This window comes from Bos grunniens, chromosome X (assembly GCF_055505025.1).
Source record: "Bos grunniens cultivar Pamir isolate PY7600 chromosome X, Bosgru_T2T1.0, whole genome shotgun sequence".
Lineage (NCBI taxonomy): Eukaryota > Metazoa > Chordata > Mammalia > Artiodactyla > Bovidae > Bos > Bos grunniens.
In genome coordinates, this window is record NC_141194.1 from 32,649,188 (window position 1) to 32,662,197 (window position 13,010).

Here is a 13,010-nt window from a genome sequence, read left to right on the forward strand (position 1 = left end):
AGATTATTGCCATTTAGGGGAATATTTCAGAGGACTCTTCTACGTGTTATTAATAGTTACATATGACATAAACACTGGGAAAATTATAGCTATCTGTAATTATGTTTTCACAAACTAATCTGGCTTAATTAAAAATGACAATTTCTGTTCCTTTTTTTTTTAACAAGTTCCATGGACATCTTGAACACAATTTCCTCATTGGTTTTAATGTAAACATTGGCTTAATATTAGAAGGGATGAACAAAATGGGGAACTAGTAAGAGGGAATATGAGATATTGCATTATTTTGCCTGAAAAATAGTTGCAACTGAGTGGCAGTTCCATTTAACCTTTTGTTCTTAGGGATAGGAAGAAAACACAAAAGCATTTTTTCCTGTGTGTTACCATATCCTACCTTATTTTTCTATATCTAATTACATCCAAGATACACATTTTTAACTTTTTAACCTGATTTGTTCAAATGTCCATCAGTATTTTTAAAGATATAGCCTTTGTTTTAATTCAGTGAGTAAATTAAACTGAGTTTTATATCCAGAATTTCAATGCAAATCTTTAAGAAATATCTGTAATATGACCATTACTCTGAATCAAACTGCAATTGATTTAATATATTAGAGAATATAATAGCTATTCAATTATGAAACATGTATTTCTATGAAATGAAAAAGTAAGCATTTCTCACATTTGACTAGCTATAATTAATAATATATTTTCTCATGGGGTTCATTTTGGAAACTTTCTTCATGAGAGATTTCCACTTGTTATTCAAAACCAGCCCGTTTCCAAACCTATACTAGTTACATGATCTCAGTAATTCACCAGGCATAAATTTTAGAGAAAATGCATTTAGAGATTTTAAGGTAATTAATATATGTTAACTAGTAATTTAATGTATTTTATGGTATATACGACTTAGGCCAAGGCAAGTATTACCAAGTCTGCTTCTTAAATTTAAAATAAATTGATCATGTCGCAAAAGAATAATTTTGCTAAATCCATTCTATTGAGATTAAGATATCAATTAGCTATATAATTGATTTTAACTTTTGCAGGTCTGTTGCCAAATTCAGATTGCTGTCTTATTAAAATACGTGTAATGATCAAAATACTCTGCAGCTCAAATCACTTGACAAACTATAGGACCACGGCTCCACAGAGTGCTCCTCTTCATCAGTTCTCTACACGCACGACTGCATCTAGGGCTTCAGCCAACGCTTGTTCCAGTTAAACACCTTTGTTTAAAGTTCTGCAGAGTTTAGACTTTTCTAACTTCATGTGATGCCTCTCTGAGCCACATGCTAGGGCTGGTATATATTCATTCTTATTCACTAAGTTTCATTCTGCACAGTCTTTTAGATTTAATTATCTCCCTCTGTATGGATCTCTGACTGGCCAGGAATCAATTCAGTTCTTGTCTGTCATTTAGAAATAGAAACATTTAACAAGATTTAAATGATTCACATAATTATTAACCAATTCAGGGTAGAAACTGAATTTTAAGACACATTTTGTGAAAAACATCTTTTCATGAGTGGATGTGAGATCTCACCTCCAACTCTCCCCACAATATATTGCACAATAGTTTCAAAGACTCTGGGAATATGCATAGCTTTTTTTTTTTTAATTGAAGGATAATTGCTTTACAGAATTTTGTTGTTTTCTGTCAGACCTCAACATGAGTCAGCCATAGGTACACATATATCCCACCTTTTTTTTTTAATCCCACCTTTGTGATTCTAATATGCCATTCATAATTGATTAGAATGAGTGTTGCCAAAGAAAATGTAATGATGTGGTAATAGGTTTGTATTATATTGGCAAAGAAAATAATTGTAAATATTACAGAATTATAAACTAGCAGCACAATATGTTTATACTCACATCCATACTACCACTTAATTATATGTCATCCATAAAGACAACTTACCTCATTTATATAAAATCCACTATATAGTATTAATCATACATTGTATCTGCAAACATAAGAGTGTGTATATATGTGTAAATATGTACATACATGCACACACAAGTCACAAATGTTACTAGTTTCGATGAAGGTTATTTCTGTGATTTTTATTTTATATTCTGTTGATTTTGTACAGAACATTGTCAATTATCATTACAAAAATGATATGCTATTAAAAAACAGTTAGAACAATCCTTATAACTGGAAGACTCACCCCCCCCCCGCCCCACTCAAGGACTGAGACCTCAGAGCCTTTAGAGAAAACACTGAGCAGTGTGGAAGGAAAGGGTATTTCAAATCAGATAAGTCAGCTGAATAAGCCAACAGATCAATGGGTTCATATATTCTAATTCATTCACATCTACACTTTCTATTTCCCAAATTGAGCTCCATGAAGCAACAATCCACAAAATGCTTCTCAAAAAGTCCATGACAAAATATGCTCAGAAAACTCCAATCTTCAAGTTTTATCATACACTTAGGCACAATAAAATTTCTCAGAAACCAGACATTAAGAAACTTACTTTGTTTACTCTATGTGTCCCAAACTCATTTGATCACTAAATAGTATTAATAGGATGTGGAATTCCATCAACTACTAGCCAGTAAACTGTTAAAATTTGAAAGGAGAGGATAATTTAATAAATAATTTAAGGGAAAAAACTGACATTGTGATACATAGTAAAATACTAATTAAAATACTTTTGGCTGGTGATATTTCTTTGGAATAACTTTGGATTTTATTGAAAGACACATTTTTTTTAATTAATTTATTTTAACTGGAGGCTAATTGCTTGACAATATTGTAGTGGTTTTTGCCATACATTGACATAATCAGCCATGGGTGTACATGTGTTCCCCATCCTGAACCCCCCTCCTACCTCCCTCCCCATCCCATCTCTCTGGGTCATCCCAGTGCAGCCCTGAGCACCCTGTCTCATGCATTGAACCTGGACTGGCGATCTATTTCACATATGATAATATACGTTTCAATGCTATTCTCTCAAATCATCCCACCCTCGTCTTCTCCCACAGAGTCCAAAAGTCTGTTCTTTATATCTGTGTCTCTTTTGCTGTCTCACATATAGGGTCATTGTTACCATCTGGAAGACACACTCTATAGCTATCTACGTTTAGTGGTTAAGAGTATGCCCGGGGAATTTGGGGATGGATGGGAGGCTCTGCTGCACTCCTGGCAAAGTAAAAGAGCAAGGGAGAGCACTTGGTGTGGGTAAATGTCTTAACCAAGAACTCAGGCCATCTGTATTTCACACATTTATTGGTGACATCAACAATGCACACACAACATATAAAATTAGTTGTATCAGATTTAACAGTAATTTAAAAGTAAAAGACATAAAGAATATGTAGAATTTATGATTAATTTTTTAACAAGTACTCATGTCTATTAAATATTTATGTCCTTGGTCATGGCAATTGCTTTGGCCTTATTTCAATCTACAGATAAAGCCAGAAAGGGTTAAGGGACCACTCACATTCATATTCATTACTGGGACTTAGGGCAGTAGGAGTAAGTCCACCTTCAATAGCTCTGAACAGTGTTGTATTGTCTTTGGCTTCCTGGAACTAAGAACTACCTACTCCTTCAGGTTTTTTGGTTCGTTTGTTTTTTTTACCAACCAGTGATGGTTCACTAATTCCTTCCTAACTTTTCCAATAGTGTTTCTCAAAGTGTTGTCCTTAGAGCAATAGGATCAGCAGCACTTGGAGGCCTGGGAGAGTGCAAATTGTCAAACCCTATTCTACAACTACTGAATCAGAAACTTGGAAGGTAAAGCACGTTGATCTGTCTTCTAAGCCCTCCAGTGACTTTTGATACACACTCAAGTTAGAGAACCACTTCACTAAAGAAGTATGATTGTTGACTGTTCTGGATGTTTCTAATAACCACATCAGATAGTCCTTTATTAATTCACAAACCTAATTTTAAATGAGCCAAAAATTTTAAACATAGCAGTTCCGTTGTGAAAACAACATGCAGGCAGTAAAAATTTATATAAGATTTAACTGAAAATTGAATTCAAAGTTGGCATAATGAAACATGGAACAGACTTCCCCATAGACCTCATGTTGCAAGATTGTGGCAAAGGAAAAAAGCCATTCCAAAGAAGTCTATTTGTATCAATTTAATTGTACTCCAGTATTGATAGCATTAACTTCAGTTCCAAGAGAAGTGACAACAAAGTTTAAGAAGGAAAATGAGAAGGTTAAGAAAAGAAGAAAAAATAAAAAGAAATAGGTAAAGAGGCGAAATATTTACTTCTATTTTTTGATGTAGTGATAAACTACAGGTACAATGCAAAAACAAAAAACAATTTTCTTTGCACTAAAACTTGCCACGTATATCAAAAATCTTAATTTTTATCAAGTCCTCTTTACAATAGAGCTTTATTTTCTCCTCAAATCTTCTACATCATAGTAATAAGGTTGAGTTTGCATATTTTGCTTTAAGCTCTGAAACTGGTGAAACAAAAAAGTATCTCCTAGGTTTGAGCGAGAAATATGAGTTAAGAAATATAATAAGGAGTAACATTATATATTGCTTCAATATAATAAGGAGCATTGGAACTCTCAAGAAGTACATGCTCTAAGGAATCCGTTTTCCATTTTTGACACTACATCTCAAACAGAACACATCTCCTTCTTTGTGTGCCAGTTTGTGACCATTACATTAAAAAAAAAAAAACACAACAACAACTTTCTATCTGCCCCTACTCCAAAATCCAAACAATTTGGGCGATGTTAGAAAGAATACAACTGAAAATTATTTACCAGCTATTAACTGGTAAATTCAGGCAGCTATTCCTGATTTTTAGGTTATTCTCCACTTTTCTTCTAACTCATGAATCCTCTTTGATTTCTACCACAATAGATATAATAGATATTGCGTGGCATTTTCAGAGCATCTAGAGAAGGGATACACGCAACTTTCAATTATTGAAAAGCTTGGAAATGGAGAACCACCACTGATCTTTTTTCTACTTTCATAATGGGAAAAACAGGAAACTAACTTCAACAGTCACTACAAACAATCTAAGAAGGCTCCTGTAATGATTAAAAATCAAAATCAAGTTGAAAAAAAAAAAAAGCCAGAGCTCCTCAAAGCTGGAGGACTCATACGAACTTCACAGGGAGACTGAGGACGGAGACCCATACACCCAAAATAACTAGGCATTCATTTTTTTTAAAAATTTCCCAAGTAGTTACATTGCTCAATATAGAAAAGTATTGTCAGGAGTAGAATTACTCCAATTTCTAAATCTCATGCATAAATGTTAATTCCTGCTTATGAGTTTTCTAAAGAGCCCGACCAATATTCTTTAACTTAGAACATATAACCATAAATACACAGGGGCTTCCCCACCAGATGAAACCTACCACCTATCTTTTCAAATCTTGATTAAAATTCAGTTACCCTTTAATCTTTGGCCAACTTGTACCATGGATGTAATCCTTGTTACAATTTGCTTTTGAGTCAGAACTTCTTTAAATACATTTCTGTAAAATTATACAAGTTTACATATATATGCCAAATACATTTATGTAAAATGTATTTGACATATACATTCGAACCACAAAATATGTTTTCTTTCCCATTTTCCACTCCTATTTTGTGATGGTTTGACATATGAAAGATAATTCCTCAGTATAGACACAAGATGGTAATAGAAATCTCCAACCCTCAATATTACAAATTCAGAGTGGATAGCTCATCTTCAGTACTACCTCAAATGATGTTATAAGAAAGGGCAATGGGGCACGGTAGTGTGGAGGAGGACACAGCAGATGGGGGCATTTTACAGTAAAAATTGGTTTTCAAATGGACCAGTTTTCAGTCACTATAATGACAGAACAAGTACAGAAGGTGTTCAAAAGGAGTCATTGCAGCCAGCTTTCTTAGACTAAAAAATAGCCCTATACCATCACAATGTACATACTATGCTTGTCTTTGGGCATGCCTGCAGTTGCTATCATCTGTCAGAGTGAAATTATGCCCATTCTCAAAATAGCATGCCAGTTTCCTGGGATCAGACAGGTCAGGTTTCACTGGATAACAGAAATGAAAGGGTGACTTAATGTCTCTCAACTAGAGACAGATTCATAGCTATCAAATCTAAGTCTATTCTGTACGAGGAGTTTCACCTGTTTTAAGAGAGAAAGACAAGAGAGCTCATAACCCAAACCTAACTTAAATTTATGACTGCATAAACAGGAACTCCTGAGGGTTTACATTTCCCTCTCTGCACTAGAATGACAAAAGCAACAGCAGTAAGAAGTTAATGAAATTAACCAGTTCCTCTGACAGGACACCCTCACACCATTGTTACTCCCTTACCCTTGTCTTCCCTTACCAAAATTCGCTAGAGGGTATAAAGGCTCAATATTCACAGTCTTAGCATCATTTGCATCTAAGGATGACCATGGAACTCGGTGTTTGCTATGGATGGATACAAGCAGTAGTTCAATGGAGTGAGTCTAGAAGATATGTAACTGGTGGCTTTCTTTTCTTCCAGCCTTAAGTAGTATCTGAATAGTAGCTGTCAACTTGTAATCAGAAAGAAAAGGCCAAGAGAATCAGACACACTAGCCCCGATAACACAGAGATGTCAGGCCAATACCAGAAGCAGCCTACCTCCAGACACCTCGTTCTATAAAATTTGTTAAGACCATGGTTATCTGGGTAGGCTGTTCAATTCGACGGAATGCATACCTGATACACAACCTCAACACAGTGACTTTTTTCCCAGTTGAAATTTCTCTCATCATTCATATTTCTAGTGTCGTACTCATGAATATTTAACAACTAGCTCCCACAAAAGGAAAAAAAGAGAAAGTCGTGATTACTAGCATTTGCTCATTTCTCATAGAAATTAAGAGACCAGCAACAACACCACAAAGTGCAGATAAGGGATTTACACAATCCGATCTCATGAGCCACTGCAAACCACCTCCACTACATCACTGGGTATTTCCTCATTAGCTAACTACATGTTCGCAAAACTACTACAGTTCATTAATGTTATCTTCAATTTTGTTATAATATAGAACAGAATTTCTACAGAGAGAAACAGAGAGCTCAGAATTACTGAATGTCAAGATAAATTGGCTAAATTTATTAAATCGGAGGGAGCTATCAACTTTAGGAAAAACTTTAAGTGGAAACTTAGAAGTTGTTTTCAGTCTGAACCAAATGTACTTATTAACTCAATATGAAAATTTCCAATTTTCCTCCTTGGAGGAAAGAACAGAATTGAATTCACTATCATAGCAGAGAAAATTTAAGACACATTTGAAAACATCAGTATAATGTTAAAAAAAGTTACATGAAAACATATTCTATCTCCCATAAATTTGCATGGATCTATCAATAATCCAGAAAAGGAAGTTTTTCTAGTCTTGTAGTCTTTGGGTCGATCTATTTCTGCACCAGGATTGCTGTCATAGTCAATTACCTAAAACAGAATAAAATTTACACTATAGTGCAACATACTTTAGTAGCTGTTATCTATGAAAAGTATTCCCTACAATTTCCTTACCAAGGTCTCTGTGGATAGGAATCCTTATAAATCAAAGGAAAGCAAAATCTTAGCACTCAAGATTTTGTTTCCTTTTTTTTTTTAAGCACCAAAGTGGTTCTTGTATAAACAGGCACAATGAATTACCCCACTCCTTCAATATGACATGAGCATATAATTTTCTTGGAATGGATAAGTACAGGCTTCATTACCAAAGTGATTCTTTAGATATTAAATGGCATTGTAAGAAAACATTTCCAATTGAAATAATTGGCAGTTCTGAAAGAGTGGTTATTCAAAATGTCTTCTGATTTCTTACTTTCTCCCTTGTAAAATCCCTAATATCTCCATCTTATTTGATTCTTGGTTTGTTCTAAGAATATCTAATTGTCAGTGGCATAGGGTATAATTTAAGAGCATTAGCTCAAACTGAAAAAAAGTAAAGTCACTTACATTGCATTCTTGTTGTTAATAAGGATCATTAAAATACTAAAGAAATATGCCACGTGTGTTTTAAAAGAGTCATTTGGCCTAACTTTTATGTATTATTCTTCATAATAGGCTCTTTATAACCACTATAAATAAGCAAAAACAAATTACCAAACTTTGGTGTAACAATCTTCCATATTTGGAATAAAATAGGAGTCTATCAATGTAAAACTATCACTAGAAAGATCTTGTTATAGTGGACTCCAAGATCAAACCAAAAATAATATTTATATTTTTAGACAAAACCTGCTCCACTAATTTTATTCTGAAGAAAATGCCTGAATTTATTTCAGCATTCAAGAGGTTAACAAAATATTTTGTGACACAAATCCATAGGTACACTTTACTCAATTATTCATGTATTATTCTATGCCAGTAAAACATCTAAAGATCTGCCAGGAGACACCAAATGAAACAAACCACACATACACAAAACACATCCTAAAATAAATCAGAGTTAGTTAAATTCACATCTGGCTTAAAAAGATTAACAGCATGGAGCTGTTTATATTACACTGAGCTATTTCTAATTACAGGAAAGCATACCCAATCAATAGGAGATCAAGTGCCTGTATTTAAGTATCCAAACAAATAAAAAAAAAACCCAACAGCTGTAAATAGATTGCGTTGAAATACTTACAAATGGTGAGATTTTACCTTTAGGATACCTGCATTTTATACAGAGGGGCAGTCCTGGTTTGGGTTAGCCATTCATTTTTTTAACAGTTTTCACCCAAGGCATGGGATTTCTCATGATAACCCAGGTAACATATGTAAACCATAACCACATCAAAGTTCTTGGTGGAAATGAGTTAAGAATATGCAGTTGTGATAGGAAAAAATAAGAGATAAAGTTCCACACTGTTGTGACTTCTCAAATTATGATCCAAGACCATTGTATAAAATCAAAGAAGTACAACCATGTATTATATTATAATCATTTTTGTGTCTTCAATTTTTACAAGTTCTACTTATTAAGTGTGTGAGAAACAATCTCCAATAGTGCCACTAAAAATATAAACATCTTATATAAAGCTTATTTTTACATACTTTGAGGCACTGTAAAATTTCCCTTGCCATTTAACTAGGTCTAGAAACAAACATATATGAGAGAAATTGGGGGAAAAAAGGAGACAGCAGAGAGACATAGGTATTGCCAGTGTAACAAGTTCTTCGGTTTGCTTTTCTTTGGTATCACTGTTAATCCCACCACATGTTTTGCTGTGCATAGCAATTGGCTACAAAGAGCATTTATTAATAGCAACTGCCCCTTATGCTTCAGAATTAAAAAAAAAAAATCAATACCTAACAAATAATACAAAACAAAACCACTGGTATCCTAAAGGTACAGAAACCAAAATTCAAAGCACAAATTCTGTTTTATGGGATGGTCTCTAAACCCTGAGACGGACCTATCAAAAAGAGAAAGGTTGGCAATGAAAATTAGATAACCTGTTGGCCCTCTCACTCACTCCACGTGAAGGTCTCCTAGTTCTAAAAGCTTAATTTCACAAATGTAAAAGAAAAAAAATGTAAATAACTGGATTTAAGAAAAAGTGACTCAAAGTAGCATCTGATATGGAATCCAAATTTATAGAAAGGTTGAATTTCCTTTAGAGATGGATTTAAACTGTCCATCTCCATATACACAAGCTCACACAAACCTAGTTTTGAGAACTGGAGATCTTTTTCTGTTTCTCTCACGCACTGACAATTCTTCGTAGAATTAATTCTTAACCCACTTTTCCAAAACTAATACTCTAACAGATTTATAGTAGATATCATTCTGCATATTTCAGATAATTATAGCTACAAGTTACTGTCTAATAAACTGCATAAACAATAGCCATTTTAATGTAGTGTATTAAAGTATTCAACATATATTTTTTTCAAATTGTTATTTTAGGGTGACTACCTAAAGCCATTCTATTATCCTACATGTTGAATGAGAAGGTCATTCCATTTAAGACAGCTTACTATTCTTCCCTTTAAAATCAGAGAAGGATGTTAGGTTATTAATGAGACCAGAAAAAGCTAAGTGTACTTTTTAAATTGAGAACTATTTGTCCCTGGTACTGTCAGAGACAGTGTCAGAGACCATTCTTTCTTGACTTATAGGTATCATTATCAGTTTATACTGCTAGTGAAGAGAAATCCTGCTCTACATCTTCTGAACTCTGCTGATGTGTAGTTTTACCGAATTCCTGTGTCTCTTACTCATTTTTTTGTTTTCGACTGTGATATTTTCTTTAACCTCATGTCAGAAATAGACTTGCACAGTGACTTTCTACCTTTATCCTCTTCAGCATCCAGAAATATATGTCAAGAAACCTGGAAGGCCCCCCTTACGTTGCCGTCCACGATCTGGTGCATTTCCAAGGAGTGAGCGGATTCAAGCAGCTGAACCTTCATCCTTTGGTAAAGCTTAACAGCTGCTTCCATTTACAGCTTTAATGACCTATCCTGGTTTACGAGTGTTTGCACATGTAGGCCAGACCACCAAATACTAGAAGATTCCTTACAAATGAACTTTACACATGAGAGAAAGTTCACTGTGGTAACGCCGCAAAAAAAAAAAAAAAAAAAACCCATAGACTTTTCATTCCTGCTTCTTCACTGGCTTTCAACTCCTCTAGTTACGCTCCAGGCATGCAAGCCTTCCTGTCACCCCCTCTGACATTTTCCTTCAGCACAGGTGAAACTTCTCAGGTTTCTTAACTCTGCCCTTGGCCACACCCTGACCAGGCATGCCTTCTCACACCTCCCCAACCCCTCTCTTCTGAAACATAACGTAGGACAGTATTTCTTTTAAATCGGCCTGCTCGTTCCTTTATATTTTTAAAACAAGTTCCGTCCTATCATAAAACCGATTGTCGGCGGTTTTCTTAAAAAAAAAAAAAAAAAAAAAAAATCGCCCACCACTACACCAGTATCTACTTGACCCGACAGAAAAACTTGAGTGTCTGCTTTTCCCGGAGAACGTGTGACACCCCTTCCCCCTCCTCCCCTGGACGCGCTCCGCGTAGTTCCCCGCCCTCCCCACGCGCGCGGGGGCGCGGTGACAGTCCCCGGCTGCTCCTCAGCTCTGCGCCACAACAACTTTCCGAAACCCTGCACTAACTTCCAGGGCACAGCCTCTACGGAGAGGAGCCGGAACGCTCTCGATACCCCCGCACAGCACTCCCCCACCCTCCCCCCCAAAAAAGCAAAAGCAGCAAGGTCCTACCAGCGCGGCTCCTGATGACGTCGGTGAATCCGTCTCCGGCGGCAGGTTCCCGGGGCTGCTCCGGACCCCCAGGCTGAGCCATAGCCACACGCCACGTGCCCCGGCTCCCCCACGCCCCAAACTTTGGAGGCAGGTGGGTCCGCGCAGTCCGCCTGATGCCCTCCAAAGCAGGTACCGAGCTGGGGATCTGGTGTGTGTGAGGGCGGATTGCTCTCCTCCCCAGGCCCTCAGCCACGGAAACAGGGATGCGTCGGGGGCGGGGAGGGATGGTGCGCTGGAAAATACTGAAACACCGACACCTGCCTTGGTGGAAAGGGGAAGCCGTCAAATGGCCCAGCCCATGCTTGGAGAGGAGGGAACAGGTGTTCCCAGCTCCTACCCCCCAAATAGAGTGGGCGAGGCCTGGAAGGTGAAAGCTGAGAAGGGACCCGGTGGTCAATAAATCCACAGGCAAGTTGGAGACTCGCTTTTCCACGCTGCGCAGAATCGCTGCAAAAACAGGAGCAATTAGAGAGCCGCTTGCCAAAAGCAGCACATGAGGTCATGAATGATTTAGTATCGCCACTTATAAGATGAGTACACTGAGAAGAAGGGTCTTTGGCTTTTGCTATCTGGGTCACTCACACGTGTGTACCCTACAGTGGTATCCTGACTCAAAAGCACTGACCAGAAATAGGAAATACAGGCTGAGCATAATCATATTTCTTAGGAGATTTCACCAAAGCTACCCACCCTTCTTTCAGTGTGTATATTCACTCCGACTGCCTCCTCCATCCCTTCCTCCCACCACTGAAGCTAGAATTAGATTGGACTATAAACAGCTCATATGACTTTATTTTCTAAAAATTTCAGAAGTGACTTTCATTTGGTTAGTATCCTTACTCCTCCCTCCACCCCAGCCCAACACACATATAATTCATCCTGCGCTGTCTTCCTGCAGAAGCTCAGTCACCCCAAATTCTGCCCATCACCTACCATAGACAGATTAACTTTACAAGAAGAGCTTGGCAAGGGGCCTAGCAACAGCTAAAGATTTTCTTTTCTTGTTTTCTTCTGCGTTTTTTTCCAAAGTAGATTCTTAGCTTCTTCTAAAGCACTGGCTCTCTACCATCGCTAGACAGTGGAATCATCTGGGATTTTTACAAACCACTAAGGCTTGGTTTCCACCCCTGATTTTCATTAAGATGATGATTAATTATTCTAGACTCTTACCTGCCCATTAGGAGTGTAAATGTCTTGCAGGTAATTCCAATGAGCAATCAAATCTGAAAAACATCATGATGAAAGAACTTATGAACATCCAATTGGGTGCCTTCATCAAGACAATTTTATCTGTAACCTTCTTCCATTCCCATTATAATGCCTTAGATTAAAAACATATTTGCTGTCCTGTATTCCGTTGCCAAATTGGCCTTTTGCATGACAGTGGATAATTTAGGTTGACAAAAATATAGTTGTTAGGCTTAGCTCCAGAATTTCCTTAGATTAAACATAGAACAATGCTCAGGATGGAGTCTCCACTAGGTATTTCTCAGTTGCCATCAGCCTGAGATGTTATGCCAATTGAAAATCTCTCTTTACTGCTCTGTACAGGCAGACATCTTAGGTTTCCAAAATGCCTGTTCTTTTGAGACACGTCTGTTCTCTTTCTAACAAGTTCATCAGATGGGAAATAACACAGCACAGCTCCTATATCAGAAAAGAAAAAATGTATAACAATCGTTAAGAATGTTTTTTTAATCACAAAGATTGTGGCATGCTACTTTTTATATTATTATACTACTCTAATCAG

The 13,010-nt window shown here is 36.7% G+C and overlaps 1 protein-coding gene across 16 annotated transcripts in view; it reads right to left on the minus strand.

Annotated features, from left to right (window-relative positions):
• DMD (dystrophin) overlaps window positions 1–11,572 on the minus strand; it is a 2,667,987-nt gene extending 2,656,415 nt beyond the window's left edge. For 14 of the 16 annotated variants that reach the window (XM_086387503.1, XM_086387509.1, XM_086387510.1 and 11 more), the window contains exon 1: window positions 11,219–11,572. In XM_086387503.1, coding sequence (XP_086243629.1) covers window positions 11,219–11,300 — 82 coding nt within the window. In that variant the 5' untranslated portion in view covers window positions 11,301–11,572. The remainder of the gene's footprint in view (window positions 1–11,218) is intronic. The other 2 variants (XM_086387507.1, XM_086387502.1) reach the window with 1 other exon arrangement.
• Window positions 11,573–13,010: the final 1,438 nt, after the last annotated feature.